The 26228-nt window shown below is 38.2% G+C and overlaps 1 protein-coding gene across 2 annotated transcripts in view; it reads right to left on the minus strand.

Moving 5' to 3' along the window:
• Window positions 1-25678, minus strand: part of DECR1 (2,4-dienoyl-CoA reductase 1) — a 45341-nt gene extending 19663 nt beyond the window's left edge. The window contains exons 1-6 of one of the 2 annotated variants that reach the window (XM_045896263.3): window positions 25550-25648; window positions 11658-11700; window positions 9572-9774; window positions 7240-7297; window positions 7028-7114; window positions 5685-5832 (exon numbers count right to left, since the gene is read on the minus strand). In XM_045896263.3, the coding sequence (XP_045752219.1) occupies window positions 5685-5832; window positions 7028-7114; window positions 7240-7297; window positions 9572-9774; window positions 11658-11660 (499 nt within the window). In that variant the 5' untranslated portion in view covers window positions 11661-11700; window positions 25550-25648. Of the gene's footprint in view, window positions 1-5684; window positions 5833-7027; window positions 7115-7239; window positions 7298-9571; window positions 9775-11657; window positions 11701-25549 lie in introns of both variants that reach the window. The other variant, XM_045896262.3, reaches the window with a different exon arrangement.
• Window positions 25679-26228: the final 550 nt, after the last annotated feature.

Here is a 26228-nt window from a genome sequence, read left to right on the forward strand (position 1 = left end):
ATAAAGGTAGATGAATTTAATACCTATTCATGATTTTTTTAAAAAACTGTCAGCAAACTACATGCAGAAGCAAATTTCCTCAACTGATAAAGAGCATTTATGAAAACCTACAGGTAAATTTTTAATTAATGATGACTATCTGAGTGCTTTCCCCCTGCTATCAAGAAGAAATATTTGCTTTCACCACTGCTATTCAACATTGTACTGGAAGTCCTAGCTGGTAAAATAAGGCAAGAAAAGGAAATACAGATTAGAAAGGAAGACATAAAAATTGTCTTTTTTCACAATTATTAAGAATATAGAAAATCCTAAGGCATCTACTGAAAAAGCTGTAAGAACTATTAAGTAATTGTAGCAAGCTCATAGAAAAAAGGTTAATATACAAAAACAAGTCCACTGTGTTTCTAAATACCAGAAGCAAATAATTATAAAATTTAGAAAACGGTATAATTTAAAATAGCACCAAAAATATAAAACTATTTGGCAGAAATTTAACAAAATTTATATAAGACTACACACTGAAAATAGCAAAACATTGCTGACAGAAATTAAAGACCTAAACAAATGGAAAGACATTGCATGCTGATGGACTGAAAGATGTTATTGTCAAAATGTCACTTCTCCCCAATATAATCTATAGATTTTCCACAACCTTGGTCAAAATTTCAGTAGACTCTTTTGTAAAAATTACTGAATTCTAAATTTATATGAAAATGCTAAGAACACAGAACAATGAAAGCAATTTTGAAAAAAATAATAGTTGGAGGATTCACAATACCAGATGTCAAGTTAATATAAAGCTAAAGTAATCTATATATGATGTATGTATGTATTATAAAGCTAGGTAATCAAATAATGATAGATATATCATTTGAACAGAATAGAGAGCTCAGAAATTGACCTACATTTATATCATCAACTGATTTTCCACAATAGGACCAAAGTATTTCACTGAGAAAAGGATGGACAGATGTATGCCAAAAATTCACCTGGACTGCTATCTCATTCCAAATGCAAACCTTAAATCAAAATGGATAACCTAAATGTAACAGTGAAAACTAAAATAGTTCCAGAAGAAAACAACAGAGAAATTAATTGTTACCTTGGATTAAGGAAAGATCTCTTAGGACTCAAAAAGCATGAGTCATAAAAGAAAAATTTCATTATGTTGAACATCGAAATTAAGAATATTTCATCTTCAGAAGACATTGTTAAGAACATGAAAAGACAAATCATAGACTGAGAAAAGATATTTGCAAAACATACATCTGATAAAAGATTTATATTCAGAATATGTAAAATAAATTTTCAATTCAACACCAAGAAGACAAACAACCTAATAAGAAAATGGACAAAAGATTAGAACAGACACTTCAAAGAATTTATACAACTGATAAATAATCACATGAAAAGATGCTCAACTTCATTAGTTACTAGGGAAATATAAGTTAATATCACAAATGAGGGACCACTACACAAACTGAGGAAGGCTAAAATGTAATAGAACCAATCTGGTGTGGGCCGGAATGTGGCGCAGATGCATCTTATAAATTGCTGTTGGGAATGCAACTTCCTAGAGCCAATTTGGAAAACAGTTTGGTGGATTTGTCAAAATGTAGTTTCTTCTGCTCCCCAAAAGATACTGATAAGGAAATGAAAAGAGAAGCAACAGATTGGGAGAAAATATTCTAAATACATACTATATCGGACAAAGTATTCAGATTAAACAAAGAATTTCTAAAAATCAATAATAAAAAAGACAAACAATCCAATAAAAATGGATTAAAAACTAAGATAGTGGGGGTGCCTGGGTAGCTCAATTGGTTAAGCGTCTGACTCTTGATTTTTGCCTCAGGTCATGGTCTCAAGGTCATGAGATTGTTGGCTCTACACTCAGCACAGAGTCTGCTTAGGATTCTCTCTCTCCCTCTCCCTCCTCCCTCCCCTCCCTCATGCTCTCTCTCTCTCTCTCTCAAAAAAAAAGTATATATATATAGTGAGGAGTAAATAGAAGATAGCAAGAGGGAACCTTTGGTGGCAGTGGAAATGTTCTATGTCTTGGCTGGGGCAATGGTTACCTAAGTGTTTAAGTTTATCAAAAGTCAATTTGAACATATAAAATCTGTGGATCTCACTATATATAAATTGTATCTCAATTTTAGCAAACTAAAATTAATACATTCAAGTTATGTTATGCATTGATTTACTCTTTTCTTTAATCAGCTTGTAATAATCTTGATTTCATACTGTTTGCATACTATAATATGAAAGTACTTTGTAAATTAAAAAGTACCATAGTGGTATAACGTATTATTAGTGCTACCTCAATAAAGTATTCCTTATCTGTCCTGGGGCACCTGGGTGGCTCAGTCAGTTAGGCAACCAACTCTTGATTTCGGCTTGGACTGTGATCTCGGGATCGAGCCCTAAGTCATGCTCCATGCTTGGCAGGGAGTCAGCTTGAGATTCTCTCCCTCCTTCTCCCCTGCCCCACCCCACCCACACTCTTCCTTTCTCTAAAATAATAAATCTTTTTAAAAAATACTTCTTACGTGTCCTAAAATCACCTCTTGTGAGTTTCAAGAGGTATCTCTTGTTTCTAATGATCTAGGGTTTGATGGAAAAATTTAATATTTATCCTATCCTTTGTGACTAGATTTAAATAAAACCCCATATTAGTCTCTTTTGTAGTCTCTTCTCATTGCAAGTTCTCTCATTCTTCAATAAAATTAGGTATTCTTTTCCATACTGTTCACTAATTTTTATACTGATACATGATCCTAGAGATGAATGGACCTCAGCATAATATTTTCAATATCCTTCTCAATAAGGATCAGTCATGTATTTACTGACCTTTGTGGTTATAAGAGCACACTGAGCTAATGTCTTTAGGAGTTTCCTAAATCTTTCATTTGTTCATAATTACTAATTTTGCATCAATGCTACTTATAAACATAGTTTAATAATGTCCTTCTAATTCTTAGCTTCTCTAGCTACGGCCACTGCTCTCTTGATCCTCAGTCATCTGCTATCCCCTCTCCGAGTGTATGTCAACAATTCCTGCAAGCAAATGTCTGTCTTTCAGTTGCTGGTACCCTTATCTTCTCTAGTCTGACTTCCCTGGATATCTCACCTTGACTGACTCCTTCGATTCCAGACCACCAAACCTACTTCTGACCACAGACAATCATAGATTGCTTACCCCCTGAACTGACTTCTTTGACATACTTCAGAGATCATTAGCACCTGAGTTCCTTAACTGTTGCTCTAGTACCAGAACAGACCCTGTGCATTGTACTCTCCAGAGCCTAGTGGTACAACTTCAAACTCTGTCAGGCTATGGCATCAATAACTGACAGGAATCTTGGAAGAATAAAAACTGGCTTCCATCTTTTAAAAAGTCTTAGCTAATATATTTTTAATGAAGCCCACAAAATTTTAATCCAATGTGAGAATAAAAATAGATCATAGTCTGTTAAAATGAAAGACAATAATGAGAAAAGAAGGGAGAGTCAGACAGAAATCAAGAGTCAGAGAAGGAGGGCGCCTGGGTGGCTCAGTTGGTTGGGCGACTGCCTTCGGCTCAGGTCATGATCCTGGAGTCCCAGGATAGAGTCCCACATCCGGCTCCCTGCTCGGCAGGGAGCCTGCTTCTGCCTCTGGCCCTCCCCCCTCTCATGTGCTCTCTCTCTCTCATTCTCTCTGTCTCAAATAAATAAATAAAATCTTAAAAAAAAAAAAAAGAGTCAGAGAAGGAATAAAAGAGACAATGAGGCAGAGAAACACAAAGAGGAGAGAGACCAAGCAAAATAGGAACCCAGAGTGAAGAGCTGACAGAGACAGAGAAAGAAATATAGAAATGAATAAGACATAAGGAGAGAGAAAATCAGATAGAGTCAAAGGGAGAAAGAAGAGACACAGAGGTCAAGGATCCTTGGACAGGGAAAGAGAGAGAGAAGAGCCAGCCCATTCTTCTCTGTCTCCCTTCCCAATCATTCATCTCTTCTGGGGGAAAAAAAAAGCCACAAACAAACAAAAAACCCCCACAAAATCAAAAACAAACAAAAATCATGGAAACTCCAAATGGAATTGATATCCACTTTGCTGTAGTGGGAATGAGGGACTTGGGGATTTGATTTCAATGAGTGCATGGAGAAAGGATGGAGGTTATACATGCACAGAAACAGCCAGCACCTCTCTAGTAACATTCTGCCTGTTCCTACATCCTTTCTCCAGCTGGCTTGAGAATTATCCACACAGTAAAGAAGAAGAAACTGATGGGGCGTCTGGGTGTCTCAGTCACTTAAGCATCTGCCTTCAGCTCAGGTCATGGTCCCAGGGTCCTGGGATCGAGTCCTGCATCGGGCTCCCTGCTCAGCAGGGAGCCTGCTTCTCTCTCTCCCTCTCCTTGCTGCCCCCCCCCCCCGCTTGTGCTTGCTCTCTCTCTAATAAATAAATAAGATCTTTTTAAAAATTTTTTTAAAAGAAGAAGAAATTGAATCTAATGAGGCAAAGACTTCTGAACCAGAGGAAGGAAACTGGCCAGCTCCATGCCTTCTCTTCTCCCCTCAAGACCCAAAGGACATCCTTTAAGGAACACAAGGATTCTTCTTCCTTTTCCTTGCTCAGAATACTCTCCACCCTGAGAAATACCCCTATCTTTCAAGTCCCAACCCATTCCCCTTGTTCAGGGACAGAGATTTGTCCATCTCTGTCATTTGGGCATACAAGACCTGCTACACAAAAGTCATCAGTAAGTGTCCCTTAAATGAACATATATACACTGATTCTAGACATATAAGTATATACATACATACATATATTATACATATATTTACTACTTATATTGCATGAACTTTTATAAGGTTTGTACATAGTACTAAACAAAAATGTTCTAGGAATTTCCCTCTAGATCTATTCTCCCCGGTGTTCTCAACCACATTGACATCATCATCATCCAAACTATTCACTCAGCACAAACTCTCTCATCTAATCAGTAAGGCCTGTTGATTTTGTCATGCAGCTACATGCCAAGAGAAAAGTCAAACCCTTCGGAATGGCTTCCCTAATCTTTTCCATCCTCCACACTGTTGCCAGTATCCTTTCCAATCAAGTCACTTTCTTCATGAAACACCTTCAAGAGAAATCCATAAGGAAATAACTCCCCATTTCCTTCAGAATTAAAATCAAATTTTCTATTTTGGTACTGGGAACTTTCCTAATTACACCCAACCCACCTCCAAATAGTCATTTCCCACCATTCTCCCTCCTCATCTCTAACCACATCACATTTGTCATCAATCCCTAAACCTCATTTTTCTCCTCCATCAGGCCTCTTTCCATGGACATTTACATTTACCTCCCACCTTCCTTCCACCCCCACTTCTCCACATCTAGATCTTTGAAAATTCAGCCCAAGTTGCACCTGTTCCTCAACCTGATAATCATCCCTAGGGAGAGTTAGTCATTCCTGTCTTGGGGTTTCCAATACACACAAAATATGTATTTATTATAGCTCATATCATAGCATGTGGTAATTATTTTAGTATCTATCTTCTCCATTAGACTATGAGTTGTACAGGTATCGATACTGTCCTATTGACTTTTGAAAATATCCCAGGGCTTATCATAGAACCTGTGTGCAGTAGGGACCCGATAAATATACGAAAAATTAATAAACATACCTTTCTGTGCTTTAATTAGTTGCTTTCCAATTTCTAGTGTCACATAGGCAGTACCATTTAGAACTATGTCAGTTATGGTCTTCCAAGCATTAGGAGAGAGTCTTTCAGTGGGAGAAATAAAATTCCCGGCTGCATTGTTTATCACAATCTATTAAATGAGTAAGGCAAATAATAGAATTTTTTAGATAAGGAAGAACATTTTCCCTGAAGAGTTTTTACTTCTAAAACTTATTAACAAATAATACAATAAAGCTAAAGTTGATAGTCTGCTATAAAATAATACCATGAGATTTGGTTTGGTTTTACTTTTTTTGAGTCTGTGAAAATCTCCTGTGTTATCTACCAAATCTCAGAATCCTAATCCCTGTCTCAAAATTAGGGTAGAATCTATCATTAAGAAAACAAATACAGATTAAGCATATCTACCATTTGTCTATACTGTATTTCAAGGAATCTCAAAATGTCTTTTAATTTCTGGTGACAGTTTGGCTTAATTTACCCAATGAAACTCTTGGTTGATAACATGTTTCTTCACTATCAATAAAGATTCTGCCTAGTTCTATTAGCAGATTCAATATTCTTGGTCTGTCTGAAAATATCTTTAACTTAGAACAGTGCTCTCTTTGAGACTACTGGAGGAAATTGCTTCTTTCCAATATGTGAACCAGAAAACAGCAAAATACCCATGCACATCTCAGGTCTTAAAAGGAAAAATTTGGAGTATCTTATAGATTTCTTTACTTGTACCATTCTTCTCTACTGATAGAGATAATCAAAAGTTATTAGGAAAAGCAAAGAGCATGCATGATTTAAACTAGATATTGTGCTCTTGGATAACTGCTCTTCTTATTTCATAATCTTATTAAATAAAGTGAAATCAAGTTTGTTCTATATGACAGTAAATGCATTTTTTTTTTTTTTTTTTAGATTTTATTTTATTTTTTTGACAGAGAGAGATATAGCGAGAGCAGGAACACAAGCAGGGGGAGCGGGACAGGGAGAAGCAGGCTTCCCGCAGAGCAGGGAGCCCGATGTGGGACTCGATCCCAGGACCCTGGGATCATGACCTGAGCCGAAGGCAGACGCTTAATGACTGAGCCACCCAGGCGCCCTGTAAATGCATTTTTAAAGTATCTCCGAAAGGCAATGGTGTAGCAGTTCACCTAATCTGTTCCCTGCTTTGAGCAAAGCTGGATCTTTCCTAAGGACAAAAAATACATGCTTCTCAACATAGCACTTGCTCACATCAATATTTTATTTCCTTAGTGCATCCTTAGCACATTTTGGTGGGTGGCATCAACATCAAACACCTCATACTTTGGCCTCATCACCATTACACTTACATCAGGATGTCCTGCAACTTTGATCAATTCCGACACAGTGTTTTGCACCATTTCAGGATTCCTCACATCACACTGAATTGCATGAACCTGAAAAATATCAGAGAGAAAAAGGAATCCTAAATTTTTCAAGCTTCTTAAACCAAAAACATGAATAAGTTATTTAAGCATGCTTTAATTCCTAAATCTGAATTAAATAACTCTTTTTAATGTACCTTATTTCCAGTTTGAGAAGAAATTTGTTCTGCAGTCGCTTTTAAAACATCAATCTTCCTAGAAATAAACACACAGTACTTTGCATGAGTTCTGAAATGACTTCATATTTTTTCAATTCCATAAATTAAAAAACAAAGAGAATCTATAGCTTAAACAGATGCAATCTTGACAAAATACAAAAGCTGTATCTATAAACAAATCAGTTTGAATGAATTCACTTTCTAAAAGTTAAATTCCTACAATTTTTATATATCTAATATTCAATTATTGAATTATTTACTTTTAAACTAGTTGTTTTATATCTACACACAGATTTAAAGTTATTTCCTTAATACAAAAATACTGATTCAAAGGGGTACATGCACCCTGTTGTTTATAGCAGCATTATCAACAATAGCCAAATTATGGAAAGAGCCCAAATGTCCATCAACTGATGAATGGATAAAGAAAATACAGTATACATGTATGTATGTGTGTGTGTGTATGTATACACATATATATATAATGGAATATTACTCAATGATCAAAAAGAATGAAATCTTGACATTTGCAACAATGTGGATGGAACTAAGAGTATTATGCTAAGAGAAGTAAGTCAGTCAAAGAAAGACAAATACCATATGATTTCACTCATGTGGAATTTAAGCAACAAAACAGATGAATATAGGGGAAGGAAAAAAAAAGAGAGAGCAGGGCAAACCATAAGAGACTCTTAACTATAGAGAACAAACTGAGGGTTGATGGAGGGAGGTGGGTGAGGGATGGACTAGATGGGTGATGGGTATTAAAGAGGGCACCTGTGATGAGCACTAGGTGTTATATGTAAGTGATGAATCACTAAATTCTACTCCTGAAACCAATATTACACTATATGTTAACTAACTAGAATTTAAATAAAAACTTGAAACATGAAAAATAAAATAAATAAAATTATTTCCTTAATTACAATAATTTCTGTTCCCTTGCCCAAGCCTCCTTTAGAAAGAAAACACAACGTGAACTAATACTATATAAAATCTGATATGTATAAAATTTATGTTAGTAGATTTTAGACTGAATTTAAGGATAAAAAAGCATTATATGCATTGTTTTATACTCTTGAAATAAATATAAAAAATAAATTATGTAGTGTTACAAAGAAAATAATATTTTAATATTTGTAAAAACATTATAATATTTAAAAAAATATTCCGGCCAATTTGCATTAAAGGAAACATCTGAAAGAAATTCCTTTGGCCCTTTGTAAATTACATAGTGACTTGTCATTCAGATTCTTATTCAGCTTATCTAAAAATTTTACACTATTCAAAATAGGAAGAAGGTGTAGATTTTTTTGACCAGTCTCTAAAGTTCTAGACTTACACAGTTATAGGGTCCCAGGATATGCCCAAGTAAGAAATTCCATCTACATGGCCTTATCCTTCCTACATTTATCACAATAGATGTTTTGAAACATCAGCCCATCTTACAGAAAATGGAAGGATTATATCCATTATCCTAGTACAAGGCTAACTATCCTTCGAAGCAGTAACTATAATCACTCCTACTGAAAACAAAGCAGCCTCAACACAGTACTTTTTAACTTAAGCTTCAGGTACAAGAAAAAAAATTTTATCACTGAATTTGGGAAATGTATACATCATCAGTTCCATAATCAATCATTACTGATCTTCCTCAACATAACAGTGGGGTTACACCCATAGTAAACCCATCATAAGTTTAAAATACCATAATGTGAAAATGCATTTTAATACACCTAAGCTACTGAACATCATAGCTTAACCTGGCCTACCTTAAATTAGCCTATAGTTGGGCAAAATCATCTGACACAAAGCCTGTTTTATAATAAAGTGTTGAATATCTCATGTAAACTTATTGAATACTGTACTGAAAGTGAAAAACAGAAAGGTTGTCTGGGTACAAAACGGTTGTATTATCGGTTGTTTATCTTCATGACTGAGTGGCTGACTGCGAGCTGCGATTCACTGCCAGCATCATGAAGGAGCATCTTACCACATATTATTAGCCTGGGAAAAGTTCCAAATTCAAAATTTCAAGTACAGTTTCTACTGAATGTATGTATCACTTTCACACCACTGTAAAGTCGAAAAATCCTAAATTGAATCAATGTAAATCACGGTCCATCTGTATTTCTACCATTACAAATTGTAACTGATTTTTCCAAGGAAATTTATTTAAATAATCTAAAGGATATTTCGTAGAAAATTAAGATGAAAAACAAAAGACTCTGGCAAAGAGTGTTTTCAAAATCATGGCACAGAATTGTTTTATAACAGACTCTTGCCAGGCAACTCGCTGAGCGTGACTTACCGGCTGGCGATCACACACTGAGCACCTAGGCTGGACAGAAGAGCTGTCATTCCTTTACCAAGGCCAGTACCTCCCCCAGTGAGAAACGCCACTTTTCCTTGAAAGCTATTAGGTGGCAGCATGGCTTTTTGAAGGGGTAGGAAGAATTTAGACTGCAAAGCTTCATTGTTTTGATACAATATTTTTGTTCCATAACTGAAAAACTGAAAGGGAAAAAAAGATTAATTGAAATTTTCATAAATGCATTTCCACAAAATAGTTGAATTTCAAAAAACTTACTCTTGAATTTATTATTAATCAAATTCTTGGGTTAACAAACTCACTGTAAACATACTGGTATTGTATTTAATCAATTATGACTCTTTTTCTACTGGAATGTTAAGTAACAGAATGGAAGGTTAAAAGCATGGTCTTTGGGGCAAGACTACATATGACAGAATTATCTCATTAGTTGTATAACCTTCAGCAAGTGATTTAACCACTTTGTGCCTCAGTTTCTTCTATAAATGGAGACAATAATAGAACCTAACTCATAGGACACTGTAAGCATCACATGAGTAAATATAAGTAAAATACCAAGTCCATTGTTTAGTATATGCCAAGCACTTTATAAATGTTAGTATTATTATTTACAGGGGTTCTGCTTAAATTTAACTTTAAAAAGCACTAACATAGCAAGGAAACAGTCAACAAAACTAAAAGGCAGCCTATGTAATGGGAGAATACATTTGCAAATGTCTTATGAGATAAAGGGCTAGTATCCAAAATCTAAAGAACTTAAGAAACTCAACACCCAAAAAAATAAAAAACCCAGTCAAGAAATGGACAGAAGACATGAACAGGTATTTCTCCAAAGAAGACAAACAAATGGCTAACAGACACATGAAAAAATGTCCAACATCACTCCGCATCAAGGAAATACAAATCAAAACCACAATGAGATACCACCTCACACTGGTCAGAATGGCTAAAATTAACAACTCTGGAAACAACAGATGTTGGCGAGGATGTGGAGAAAGGGGAACCCTCTTACACTCTTGGTGGGAATGGAATCTGATGCAGCCACTCTGGAAAACAGCATGGAGGTTAAAAATAGAGCTACCCTATGACCCAGCAATTTCACTACTATGTATTTATCCAAAGGATACAAAAATAGTGATATGAAGGGGCACATGCACCCCAATGTTTATAGCAGCAATGTCCACAAAAGCCAAACTATGGAAAGAGCCCAGATGTCCATTAACAGATGAATGGATAAAGAAGAGATGGCATATATACACAATGGAATATTACTCAGCCATCAAAAAGAATGAAATCTTGCCATTTGCAATGAGGTGGATGGAACTAGAGGGTATTATGCTAAGTGAAATAAGTCAGTCAGAGAAAGACAAATACCACGTGATTTCACTCATATGTGGAATTTGGGAAACAAAATAGATGAACATAGGGGAAGGGAAGGAAAAATAAGATGAAAATTGAGAGGGAGGCAAGCCATAAGAGATGCTGAACTCTAGGAAACAAACTAAGGGTTGCTGGAGGGAAGGTGGGTGGGGGGAAGGAATAATTGGGAGATGGGCATTAAGGAGGGCACTTGATGTAATGAGCACTGGGTGTTACATACAACTGATAAATTACTAAATTCTACCTCTGAAACTAATAAAAAAAATAAAAAATAAAAAAAGATCCTAGTTGAAAGATGCATTCTAAAAAAAGATGCAAAAAAAAGAAATAACATAAAGCATATTCATCTTTTAACAAGAATAATTTGGATAAAAATCACATTCCATTTTTGAATCACTGAAAAAACTATTAAAATTTCCTCATAAGGTTTATTAAATCAAATGCCTCTTCCTTTGTTGTCTCTGGATAATAAATTTAGAACAGATAACTATTTGTTACATTTGAAATAGGGGGAAAATAACATTTTACACTAAAAATATTTGTATTGCCTTATCTTATGTCTTACAATTCACATTCTCACATTACTTGTGAAAACCACTGCCATTCTCTCACATTTAATTATAAAAACAAACTTTAAGTGTTGAATATAACAAACAATAAAGAGCTAATTTCATTAAGTGCTTACCATTTGTCAGGATTCGATATCAAACCAGTTCATCTTCACCACCCTATGAAATAGATACTATTTTTACACCTCACTGGACAGGAGGGGCCCAGGGAAGTTAAACATATTGCCCAAGTCACAGAACCAAGATTCAAATGTGGTCTGACAGGCTCCAGAATCCTCCCTCATCATCATCTTATATATTTCCTCACTACTCACTGAACTCCCACAGAGCTTAATGATCACACCAAAGAGGCACATGATCTTCCCCATCAGGTCATGGTTGGAAATTAAAACTCAGAATCTATCATTTCCTGCTAGAATATTCCTGTAAGCTAAGTGGGCTGCCATCAGTTGGTCTGGGATATCTAGAAATTTAGCCTAAAGAAACAACTGGTAATATGGTCAATGATTTAGGATAAGGCTGTTTATCAACTGGAAATTACACAAGAAAATGCATATGATACGATGTTATATGGGAAAAAAGTATACAATATGTTCTTAACTATAAATAAAAATATATGCTTGGAAAAAAGACTAACAAAAAAACAACAGTAAGTAGTAGATTCAGTATTTACCATGTGCAAAGGTCTACTAAAGACTTTCAATGCATTACCTCACAACAATCCTATAAGGTAAATTCTATTACTATCCCCAATTTATAGATGAAAAAGCTGAAACATAGAAAAGTCAAGTAACTAACTTTTAAAGACAAACAGTAAGTAGAAAAGACTTGACTCAAACCCAAGATGTGTCTGACTTCAGAGTCCATCCACTACTTTCCTTACACAGTTATTATCTCTAGATGATGAGATTACAGATGATTATTTTTGCTTTTTGTTTGGCTGGATTTAGTATTTTCAAAATCTTTTCAATAAGTATGATTTGCTTTTATAATCAGGAAAAAGTGTTGTTGAAAGATAGAATTTGAAAACATGTATAAAATAATTGGTAAAGACAAATTTGTAAATCTGATTATGTTCCATGCTGATCATTGTATTTCCTTTAGCTTCATGTTGACAAAGCATTTTCTTTTTGTATCCTTTTGCCAAAGCATAATAATCCAAGCAACCTACAATAATAATCTTTCTCTACATAAATGACAGTTTTACTTAAGGCTGCTGCCACCTCCAGGACTATTACATTAAGATGATGAATCAGGAAATTTGCACAAATAGGCTGGTGAGTTTGTCATTTTCCATTAATAATGAAAAAAATGTGTTCTAATTGTTCAAAGACTCTAAAAGGAACTTCTATTTATTAGTGTTGATTTGTACAGGGAATATGATGTGGTGCTTTATGAAAGATAAATTAAGTAAATAAATAAAATATTTGTATATACATATTTTTATTTATCTTAAAACATTTTCCCAACCTCCCCAATAATAGAAGAAAGAATATAGAGGCAAAAATATAATCACTTTGATAATAATTCCTAGTATCTATAAGGTATTAGGTTACTACATAGCACAGGCTTACCTGTTGTATTTTATTTGATCTAATCAATACTGGTTTCTCCCACCAAACCAAAGTGAAAAAATTGATATGCTATTTTAATTCATATTACCTTCTGATAATTCATAGCATATATGCTATTAAAAATTAAATTCAAACCATCTGTTTGCCTAAAAACAAGTTGTTCATTTCAATATTAAGACCCATAGAGATGAACAGACCTCACAGAATCATGTTTTATTCGGTCTCCTACTTCTATAAAGAAGGATCCTGAATAACCTGAAATAGCATTTTGGCCATTTCTTTTTGACTCATAAAAAGTGGATACAAAATAGACTTTTAAGTTTTCAAATCTTGCTTTGTGCTTTTTCTAGAAATAAGTTGTCTTCTGAAAATAAATATCTCTCATATCAAAATTTATTTCTCTGGACATCTTTATTTTTTTAATTTTTATTTAAATTCAAGTTAGTTAACATGTAGTGTATTATTAGTTTCAGGGGTAGAATTTAGTGATTCACCAGTTGCATGTAACACCCAGTGCTCATTACATCAAGTTCCCTCTGTAATGCCTATCACCCAGTTACCCCAACCCCCGCGCCCACCTCCTCTCCAACAACCCTCAGTTTGTTCCCTATAGCTGGGTCTCTTATGGTTTGCCTCTCTCTCTGTTTTTATCTTATTTTATTTTTCCTTCCTTTCTGCTATGTTCATCTGTTTTGTTTCTTAAATTCCACATATGAGTGTAATTATACGGTATTTGTCGTTCTCTGGACAGCTTTAAAATTTAAAATTCTTAAACTCTCTAATGTTTTCGATTTTGGCAAACAAATTTACTTATTAGAAGTTCTAAAATCTCCCCTCCCCCCAAAAAACCCAGCTATCATCTGCTTTCCGCTCCATACTCATGACTCTCCCACATCATATAAACAATATCTTCCTCCTTCATGTGGTCCTAAATGATAGCATCTAAACTAATGAAAAGTGATCATACTTCTAATCCTCAGAATGGCAATTCTTTTAAGAGTCTTGACTGTCTCTTCCCTAGAGGATGAAGACTATATAGCATTGAGATTTAATCTTAAATTACCTAAGTATTTTGGCTGGTCTCGAATGCTAGAATAAACACCTACAATAAAGGCAGATTGGTGACCCAAGCCAGATGTTTTGTTAGGCCTGCCCAGTATTTTGCAATTTTTGAGCCAATATTCGGATACCGGGAGAATTCAGATAAAAATGAGAAGCTCTACCAACACTCAGGTCCAGCTTCTAATAAGACTGAGTTAATGCCCCCTTGAGACAACACCTGAGCTCTGACCAGTCCCCACACACACAGGTAAAATGAACCCTTTTCACTGGGCAACCACTGTCATTTATAGGGCCATCCAGAACTTGAGGCATTTGAGCGCATAACTCCTCGTCTAAATAAAACCCAAGAATCCGATACAAAATAGAAAGGAGAAAAATGATTTTTTTATACCAATGTAAAAATAATCATTTAATGTTCTAGGTATACTATTAAGAAAACTGAGTTTCAAATCTGTAAAAATCACTATTAACAGACCCTCACACAGAATTTGTGGAGCTAAGGAAGGTAATATTTAAATGACTCTTAGAAATCTTACCATCATTGTCACCATTACTAATTGACTGGGCCTCCACATTAAAATCCCATACCTCAAAAACACTGATGTCCATGGGGTGCTGGATTGCTCAGTTGGTTAAGCATTTGCCTTCAGCTCAGGTCATGATCTCGAGATCCTGGGATCGAGCTCCACCTCAGGTTCCCTGTTCAGGAGGGAGTCTGCTTCTCCCTCTCCCTCTGCCCCTCCTCCCCACTCCTGCTCTCTCTTTCTCTCTCTCTCAAATAAATAAATAATCTTAAAAATAAATAAACAACAACAACACTGATGTCCTCCAGAGTCAAAAATACAAAAATTAAACTCTTTACCCTGACATTCAAGCTGGACAACATGGCTTCAACCTACCTTCCTGGCCCTACTTCTAACCAGTTCCACCACTTAGAGGTATACTCCAATGCCCACCAACCCCACAGCACTCCTGAAACTTGCCAAAACTTTCTTCTGGCCTTTGCTCCTGATTTATCATCTGCCTGAACTCCCCCCACTTTATTTGTCAACCTAGCAGAACCAGCCTTCAAAACCAAGCCAAAGTGTCAAAAACTGTTGACACTCTTGAACATGTCTCTGTTAAAAATGGGCCAAATGAATCCTTCCCTCCATCAGGATATCAGTTTTCTGCACCAGACTGTGAGCACCCAGGAAGACAGAACAGTCTCCATTCATTACTATAATAGGGTTTCTAACACCAATTAGACATTCAGTAAATGCTTGTTTTATTCACTGTCACCTGACTGGCCAGACTCCAATGCCAAAAGTACACGAGTGCAGACAAGTAGAGTCTTATGGAGCTATGGCTACAAATCCAGCTCTCTGCTGCTTGTTTCATCAAGTTGAAATACTCACTTCCAATGACTCTAAATTATGCCATCTTAAAAATTAGTTTAACCCCCCAAAATCCAAATCTCTTGATACATGAATATTAACAAGTTATTTGCAAATAGAAAAACTGGGCAAAGGCCTTAAAAAGATAGTCCACATGCAAAAAATACAACCATATTTGTAACTGGATGAATGTAATTAAACAAAGAAGATATCGTTTTTCTCTCACAAGATTGGTAAGGTTCAAAATTTCATAATACATAGTACAAAAAATAGCTTATTAAAGTCACTCTTAAAATCTGTTGATAGGAGTTGGGGCAACTTCTTTGGAGGCCAATTTGGTAACATATATCAAAATATTATCTAAAATATACACACCCTTTAACCCAGCAACTCCACATTTAGGAATTAATCCGACGATACACTCATTCATTTGGGTGGGAGGGAAAAGCTATGTTCAAAGATATGCACTAAGATGAAAATGAAATTAATAATTCTATTCACAATCACATCAATGGGAATAAAATGCCTACTAATAAATGTAATAAAAGTACAAAATTTATAAATTAAAAACTATAAAACATCATAAGAGATTAAAGAGGACCTAAATAAATAAAAAGACACCCTGTGTTCATGGATTGGAAAACTTAATTTTGTTAAAATGACAATACTCCCCAAGTTGATTTACAGATTCAATGCAATTCCTATCAAAATCCCAGTTGGCTTTTTGCAAAAGTTGACGAGCATATCTCAAAATTCACTTTTAGGGACTCAGAAATGCAAAGGATGCAGAATAGTCAAACATATAATATATGAAAGCATTGTTTGTAATCAAAAAGACTAGAAAACAATCTATCAGCATTTCAATAGCAGACATAACCAACCAATTAGGGCACATCCATATAACAAAATACTGTATATCTTTTAATATATTCTATTCTAATAACAATATATGGTTATTCAATCACTCAACAAATATTTGTTGAATACCAGCAATGCAAGGCATTACATGTTAAGGAAAATAATCCAAGGTAGGGAAATATATATAAAATGTTCCCGTTTGTATGGTGTCTCTTAATGAAAATATCTTCATACATATGTTGATATATGAACAAAAATTGTTGGAAGGATCCACAAGAAACTATTCATAGCACTAACCTCTTGGAAGAGGGACTTTCTGTACAGTCACTAGATATCCTTTTGTACTGTGTAGTGTTGGATAGGTTCATAAATTAGTTTTTTATTAAAAATAGTTAACATAGGGGCACCTGCGTGTCTCAGTTGGTTGAGTGTCCAACTCTTGGTTTCAGCTCAGGTCATGATCTTGGGGTTGTGGGATCAAGAGCCCAGCACAGGGCTCCCCACTCAGCGGGAATCTGCTTCCCCTCTGCCCCCCACACCCCACCTTGTACGCGCTCTCTCTCTCTCTCTCTAAGCAAATAAATATTTTTAAAAAATAGTTATCACAAAATCAAATCATATATGCAAGCACACAATATAATAAGGGTATAGAGGAAAACAAAGTTACAGCAAGAACACTAGCATATGATCAGTGTTACAAGAATGTTATTTAAAGTGTAAGTCTATATATTCCACACTTAAATGTGAGCTATACTTCTAAGGAAAATGAAACATGACATACCTATTTATCTTTGTGGGGTTTCTCAGTACCTGTTAGTTTAGGTTAACATGAATATTTTTTAAGAATAAATTTATCCTGACTCAAATTCACAGGATAAGAGCTTTGCAGACTGGGCCTTGACTGTCATATAAAAATATCAGCTTGATAAAGATCTGACAATCTTATTTTTCAAAGGATGACTTTGAAAAATGGGAATTTTTGCATTCCCAATGCAACTCGATAGTCTGTGCACACAGTAAGCCTCCAGTAACTACTCCCCAATGTATTTTGTCCAGTTGTTAGAAGGCACATGTCTGTGCTTTGCATGCACTTTTCAATGTCTAGACCACTGCCACTTCAGCACAGCAGAGGTGGCTCTTAGCTGGAAGCATCTGGAAATACAAGAGGGAGCTGGGCAGGATGCTCTACTTGATGCTCCAGCACAGAACAGTGCTGCAGAATGAAGAATTGTCCCGCCCCCGCATACCAATAGCGATCCTACAGACTGTAAAAGAACTGAGGAGCTTAAACTCTACCCACATCAATGGCTTGCCACAGGCCATGTTGCACTCGAGCTCTCTGCATGTGTGGATTGCTTGAGTACCTCTACCCTCTCCTTCACTTAAAGCAGGGCACTGAACAGAGGCCACTGATATTCTAAGCTTCTGCAGAACACAGATCTCGTTGCCACAGCAACTTGAAGGTAAGGCTGAGCAAATATAAAAGAAAGTGAGCTGGACTCCAAGCTGCCGTGGCTAGGCTGAATTATGCAGTTGTTGCCCGTAGCAAGACAGAAATTACATTTTTAAGTAATGATACACCTTATAGCAATGAACATGAGTCTTTGAAAAAGTAGTTGCTCTGAGCTTCAGGGTATATTTCCCATTTTTATTACAGTTTTTACTTGCCTGCAGTTAGATGTGGACCAAACAGATGCTTCACGAATACTTCCCAATAAAGGGAGATGAAATCAAGGAGATAAATTAGCAGGCAGTTTGAAATTTTGAACTGGGTTCTTCACTCCTGCTTACCTCTCATTTGAGTAACCTCATTGATGCCCATCACATTAGTCATAACTAACATGACTATCTTTTCTGAACCAAAAAAATAACACCCCTGTTCTTAAAAAGGCTTTGTTTTGGTTTGGGAATTTGCATATATGAAAAAATATTAGAGATTAACATATTATGATTTGGTATGGTATGGTTAACTCATTTATCTATTTTTAACAAGTTTTTAAGGAGCATCTCCTATGCCCTAGGCACTCTTCTAGGAAATGGCAATACAGCAGTGAGCAAAATAGATACAATATTCTACTTGAGAGATTATTTTTGGAGGGTGGGGATAAATTAAACAATATATATACTTAGCATATTGAAAGCTAATACACGCTGTGGGGAAACATATGTGTTTAGAGGGCTACTCTATACTGTTCTGCCTGCTATGTTGAGAAGGAATGTAGGAGGCAAGGTTGGAAGCAGGGATGATGCTTCTGTAGCAGGCCAGGCAAGAGGTAATGATGGCTTAGACCTGGATGCCATCATCAGAGGGGGTAGGAAGTTAGCAAATGAAATTACTTGCTGGTAGGAAGGGCCCAGAAAATGAGGAGATAATAAATTATCACTGTACTTAATATTGTCTGGTCCAATTATTTCTTGCCTCAAAGCCAACCTCAGCACATGTTGACCTATTTCACTAAAGGTGGATAAGAGGCCCCCCACTTTCCTGAAAAGATCAAGCCCATTCAGCTGAGAGAGCCTTCTCCACCTCTCTCCCCTATACCTCAGTATTCTGTTACTCTTTGCATTGCTTTTGTGTTTTAGAAAGTAAGATTTAACTCTGAGCTAAAAGGAAACGGAGACCGGTCAGACAGGTGTTGGTCTAGGGTTGAAGTAACGAGGGCAGGAGAAATAAAGACAACACTTTCCACACAAATTTAACATGTAGTCCAGCCTGAATTCAGAAGCCAACCAGCTGGAAGTGGTGAGCAAGAAGGGAGAGTTTACATGGCTACTTGCTGGGTGCTGCTATAAATGACAGGATTGACATGGGAAGAGCCAAGTTGGAGGATTGAAGACAATGAGTTTTGTATTGGAAACGCCATACCTGCAACACCTGTGGGACATTCAGGTGAACATACCTAACCTGCGGGTGGAAATACAGTTTTGGAGTCCAGAAAATTAACTCAGGGCTAAATGTAAATGGCAACATTATTCAATAATTGCGAAAGCCTGCAGTTCTACCACTGATGCAATGCAGTGTGGGTGTTTCCCCAGACTGGAAGGGACCAAAGTATGGTTGTCCCCTTACTCTTAACTTACTTATATTTACCCAGGAATTTCTTTTTTTTTTTTTTATGTTATGTTAATCACCATACATTACATCATTAGTTTTTGATGTAGTGTTCCATGATTCATTGTTTGCGTATAACACCCAGTGCTCCATGCAGTACGTGCCCTCTTTAATACCCATCACCAGGCTAACCCATCCTCCCACCTCCCTCCCCTCTAGAACCCTCAGTTTGTTTCTCAGAGTCCATGGTCTCTTATGGTTCATCTCCCCCTCCGATTTCCTCCCCTTCATTTTTCCCTTCCTGCTATCCTTTTTTTTTTTTTTTAATATATAATGTATTATTTGTTTCAGAGGTACAGGTCTGTGATTCAACAGTCTTACACAATTCACAGCGCTCACCATAGCACATACCCTCCCCAATGTCTATCACCCAGTCACCCCATCCCTCCCATCCCCCACCACTCTAGGAAACAAACTGAGGCATTTCTGATTCCAAGGTGAATTATCACCCCAGGGAGAGAACAGCATAGGATAGCTGAGAATGCTAATCATTTTCTACCTGGAATTTTCTTTAAAACCAAGGGTTGCCAAACCTTGATGGAATGCCTTTTATTATGGGCTGTAGACAACCCTAACTTTAGAAATTCCCTCCTCTTTTGATGTGTTTTATAATGATCTTTGTGGACATGTACATATTTTTTAATATTTTAAAATTAGCTTTATAGTTTTGGGAGGAAGTTGGTTTTGAAATTTCTTCACATGCATATTTGAGCTCTGAAACCACCATTCATCTATGGGACTCTCTCTAGTGACTCCTTCAAGGCCTCTTTTTCTTCACCTGATACATCCAATTCATCTCCAGTCCCACGTATTTTACCTCCCAGTCAGTATCTTTCCTCTCTATCCACCGCTTGACTTCAAAGGTCCGTATCTCCTGTCACCCACAAATACAGAGGTCATACTTTATGTCATCTCTTGTCTCTGGCCTCCAGTGTCTCCTTTCTCCAACCTGTCTGTGATGCTGCCCTCCAGAATACTGCAAACCTGCTCATGCTACTTTTCACCTTAAGATCGATCTATAGCTCCCTGGTAGCTGCATAAAGTCGATTCCTTAGCTTCACACAGCATGTCAAGTCCTTGTGACTTGACTCTTGTCCAACTCTCCAGCCTCTTTTCCCTCTTCTTTACCCTCTTGCAATCTGCACTCAGGAAAACAAAATACACAGAGTTCCCCAAACATAAACTGTTTCCTACCTCCCTATCTATACCAAATCGATCCCCACATCACTCAACATTCATCATTCAAAGGTAGTTCTAAGAGTTCCGATGCCTTCCCTAACACTCCCAGACAAAATTAAAATTCTTATCTCCATCCCTGTAACCAGTTGCCCCTGGTAAGTGCCCTCTCTCAGTGGCATGGCCCTTAGCTCAAGGGCCACAGACAGAAATCTGGGCTCCATTTCATAGAGTACATCCAAACCACAAAGTCCAGTTTGTTTTAGTCCTAAATAGCTCTAACACTGCCCTTAGTGCAGACTCCTATCACTTTTGTTTGACTTCCCGTCTCCCTATCTCAAGTCTTACCTGATAATATTACTTTCCTGCTCACAATTGTGATGGTGCTATATAACCTCAATATGGCCCAACCTTCCTAATTGCCAAGGCCTCTCAATTTACCTCCTAAATATCACTTGACTTTGAGTTTCTCTGCATCTATAGCCATTCCCGATCTGAGGCCACCATGGAGAGAGGAGTACCCAGATTTGACTACATGCCTGTTTTTACACCCACTCCCATGCTGTCAGGATAAAGCTCTCACTCTTTAATGTGGCCCACTGGCTGCTCATTAGCTTCTGCTCATTAGCCTCTCCCCACCTGCCTCCCTACTCTCTACTTATACACTTTAGCCTGGCCCTTCACACAAGCCACTCTCCCACCTAGTACTTTCTCATATTCCTCCCCTTAGCTAACTCCTATTCATCCTTCAGGTCTCAGCCTATATGTGTACCCCAAAATATATTCCATAAAAATTGTACACTCCTCCCACTGGGAGTGGGAAATGCTTCTTCCCCAATCCTGACGTTTCCTTCCCAGAGGGGAGCTCAGTTAGTGTAACTCCGGGCTTCTTTCCACACCCTTAGTTTCCTGGTCTCCGGAGATAGTTTATCTGACTGGTACATTTTGAGAGAATAATTGGGCACGAGTAGGCCTTAAGCCTTCCTCCTCGAGAGCTAGCTGCCCTCAGAGAGCAATTCTACTGTCCTTCTGAGGCAGCAAGTCAGCCTAATTCAGGAAGTCCAGTTAACAGGGCCAGTTGGCTCTCACATGGAATGGTAATAAGTGATACTTTGGCCTCTATCTTTACTCTTTGTTTTCCAAACTGGAGAAGAGAGATGCTTTATTTTTGGACCTCTTCTGAGATCAAGAACACTCATCATAATACTTACCATATTATACCATAATGTCATTCTATTATAAGCTTCCTGAGAGCAGGAATCAGCTCTTTCTCATCCTCATATCCCTAGTACCCTGCCTAGCAAATAGTAAATGCCCAATTTGCCATATGAGTGAGTGAAGTCCACCATGCCCTGACCCCAGCAACCTCTCCAGTCTCATCTCCATTGCACTCTTCTCTGACCCTGTATTTTAAACTCCACAATACTAAGCCACTTTTTTTTTTTTTTTTTTAAGAAATAGGCTATGCTCCCTCACTTCTTGATATATGCTATTCCTTAGGTCTAGATCACATTTGAGGCCCCATATATTCCAACTCCTCCTTTAAAAGTCAGCCCTGGAAGCCACCTCCTCCATGAAGCCTTCCCCGCCTCCTCCAGGTACATACCATTTTGTTTATATATGCATTCTAACATACCTCTGCATTTTCAGTCTACTCATATCCTGATGACCTACTAGACTACCGTTTTCAGACATTTATATATTCTATAAAGCAAAGCAAGAAATACACTTTATATTGCAACACAGTACACACATTCATTCATGTAACAGGTATTTATTACATGTTTACTCTATGCTAGGCACTCTTCTAGGCCTAGAAATACAGCAGTGAACAAAGAGGATATAAATCCTTGCCTCCAAGAAGCTTATATTCTGGAATTTTAGGTTGGGTACAGAAAGATTTCTTAAGCTTTTCAGATAGGAAAGCTCAGAAAGAAAGAAAACTCAAAACACACATGGAAAAAAAAAATCCACTGGCCTTCCATTTTTCCCTGACAATATTCAGTGTTAGAAGACAATGAAAACTGGGCGCCTGAGTGGCTCAGATGGTTAAGCGTCTGCCTTTGGCTCAGGTCATGATCCCAGGGTCCTGGGATCGAGTCCCACATCGGGCTCCCTGCTCTGCAGGAAGCCTGCTTCTCCCTCTGCCTCTGCCTCTCTCTCTCTCTCTCTCTCTCTCTGACTCTCATGAATAAATAAATAAAACACTAAAAAAATCTTTAAAAAAAAGACAATGAAAACAATGTTGTTTCGGTTCTAAGGGGAAAATAAACATAATACATCCAAGCAAAATTATGCCCCCATCCTTTTTACCAGCACCCATCCTTTTTACCAGCACAGACACCTGGAATGATGTTCACCAAATGTCAAGACTGGTTATTTCTGGGTGGCCAGTTTAGGGTCTTGTGTTACTTTTTTTTTTAGCTATATTACCTGAATTCATATTAGTCAGATATCATTTTTATAAAAATCCTAAAGTTATGACTCTTGATAAAAACAAAAGGAAGTCTACCTCTGAAACAAATAATGCAATATATGTTAAGAAAAAAAAAAAGGAAGAAGAAGGTAGCGGGAGGGGAAGAATGAAGCGGGGGAAATCGGAGGGGTAGAGGAACCATGAAGAGACGACGGACTCTGAAAAACAAACTGAGGGTTCTAGAAGGGAGGGGGGTGGGAGGTTGGGTTAGCCTGGTGATGGGTATTGAGGAGGGCACGTTCTGCATAGAGCACTAGGTGTTATGCACAAACAATGAATCATGGAACACTACATCTAAAACTAATGATGTAATGTATGGGGATTAACATAAGAATAAAAAAAAAGAGAAAAAAAAACAGGTTTCACAAAGTAAACTTAACTTTACTACATGGAATGAATTCTGGTATTTCATACTGTATTCTATTTTTCTTAAAATCATTTTGCTCCACAAAATTGATTTCCATGTCCACTCATGATTATCCACAGCTTGAAAAATATCTATGAGGCTTAATAATGGTACAGGTACCTTTTCAACCAAGTATCTCCAAAGAATGCCCAACATTTAATAGGCACTTAATTAGCATTTCCTGATAAACAACTTAATGTGTGCACATTTTCCTGAGAGCAACTTGAGAGCAGAGGTCATTTTTTTTTTTTTTCCATCTTTGCAACCCCAGGGCCGGGCACAGAGACAGTTCTGCAAACTGTTTTATAATGATCTTTGTGGAGATCAAAATAAATGTTTGTTGCACTGAATTGAGGCCTACTAGCTCAACAGCACAATTTTAATATAACACTTCATAAATACGACGTTTAACAAATGAAACATTTCTCTTGGTTCTTGGTAACAAAAATACTCAAATTAGGAGTTTTAATAGTAATAACTAGTATTTGAGCACAAAAACATGATGTTCCCTGGAACAACCTCCCACTTCACAGATGTGAAAATGCTTCTCCCAGGAATTCAAACCCAAGGCTGCATGTGCCAGGAAAACAAAACACACCAAAAGGCGCCTCTGCTGGCTCTGAACCCTGAACCTCAAAATTTGTTTTTCTTAAGCAAAAGAATTTCAAAATTGACAGATTACAGTTAATTTTTAAATGAGTTCATTTTCTCCCTCTCATACTGTATTGTCTAATACTGTCTGACACTTCAGAAGAGTTGGGATATGGTCTGTGTGACCTTATTACTACAGTCCTAATGATTTGTTGGGGGTTGGGGGAGACGATGACCTCTGAAGGCTCTTGTCTACCTCACAGAGCTGTTGTACACAGAGAAAGTTCGAGAAGAGGCCAGAAAACACAGGCTTCTTTCATAATGGCTTATAACCAAAATCTTTACAGGAAAACGGTATCAACAAAACCTTAGTGTTGAACAAATACCACTTTTTAAAAGAAAGTTCTCTTACTTGAGAGACTTAACCATACTATTTCCTCATGTTCACATTTGGAACTGCTGTCTCCGGTTTTCAAAAAAGAACACCATGGCTGCCCATTCTGTTGGACTAAAAAAGTTTTTTTTTCATGGCTGGCAGAATAATTTCTACCTGGCTAAGGGAATTGAACTTTTTGGTTTAGTTTATTAGGATTTTTGAATTTGCTTGGGGGAAGGGACTGTCTTGGCTATTACTGCTTTTTTCTTTTTTTTTTTTTATTACTGCTTTTTTCTATATCTTCCTTTCTCTTTCCTTATCCTCTCCAGCTGTCTTCACTTGCATTTTTTATTTGGACTCTGGGTCCAGTGGACATACATAAGTTGACAAAACAAAAAGTTGTCTCTCCCAAAGCATGGGGGAGATAGAGGTGGAAGCCAGCCTAAGATACAACTCTCCCAGCTTTATCTCTAGGAAGGGGAGTCTGGACAGCTGGGTTTGGGTTTTTTTCTTCTTATAAAAATGTTTAAGTGAATATGTTTGTATTATATGTTTAATTTGCACAACTAACACATGAATGGATTTTCCTCATAAAACAAGGACTCATACAAGGCCAGTGCTCCCTGGGACCCCACTCCCACCCCAGTTCCTCTCCCATCCCTCAAAGGGCCAACGTGTGCAGTGAGTGTCCTCCAGTCTTTCTACCTATTTACACACAATTTTGAAACTTCCAGGGACATGAAACTTTGAGAGCCACACCATGCACTTCACACACACTTTCTCTGACAGCAGAACGTGTCTTTGCTCCTTCTTAACCCCAATCCCCCGGCTCCCACTCCCCCCGCGCGTCCCCGCGCCCCGGAATCCGCTGTCCTGGCTCCCCGCATCCCGGGGTCCGAATCCTCGCTGTGCGCGCCCCCGGCCGCCGTCCCGGAGACCCGCACGGGCAGGACGCTCGCTGGGGGCGAGCCGGGCCCTCAGTCCCTCCAGCGTCGCCTTACCCGCCGAGGACCGTGGCCCCGAACAAGGAAGACCGGGCCTAGCAGCGCCATCTTCGGCCTCCAGGACTTGGTCTGGAAACCCGCAAGGCTCAGGGGGCGGGGCCGGGGTACGGAGCAGGGGCGGGCCGGGGCCGGGCCGGGGAGCGGGGGCGGGGCCGGAGCCAGGGCGGGGGGCGGGGCCGGAGCCAGGGCTGGGGCCGATCCGGAGAGCGCTCGGGTCTCCGAGGCGGGGGCCGGTGCTCAGGCGGGGGCCGATCGGGGGCGCGATCGGGGCCGGGCAGGGGCAGGTGGGAGAGGGGGAGGGGGGCGCGGAAAGGGGAGCGGGGGCGGGATCGGGGCCGAGCAGGCGCGGAAAGCTCGGCGCGGCCAGGCGGGCGCGAGGAGGGGGGGCGGAAGGGGGAGCAGGGGGCGGGGCGAGGGCTGGAGCCGGGAGAGGGGAGCTGGGGTGGCCCGGGGCTGGAGCGGGGAGAGGGGAGCCGGGGCGAGTCTAGGTGACTGCGACGCCCCGCGCCCCCTACCTCTAGTCTAATTCGTGGTTGGTGTGGCGCTGAATTATACATCATCAGAGTAGTAACATCTTGGATTTAAAACTCAGCCTCCCTTGTCCAGGGGCGAAGCGCTTGAAATCCAACAAAAGGGGCAGCTTCTGGGCGGCTTTGACTTTCCGCGGGACACCCTG

The sequence above is a fragment of the Mirounga angustirostris genome, unplaced genomic scaffold (assembly GCF_029215605.1).
Source record: "Mirounga angustirostris isolate CCGP_5_RB_7025 unplaced genomic scaffold, mMirAng1.0.hap1 SCAF_4, whole genome shotgun sequence".
NCBI classification, from domain to species: Eukaryota; Metazoa; Chordata; class Mammalia; order Carnivora; family Phocidae; genus Mirounga; species Mirounga angustirostris.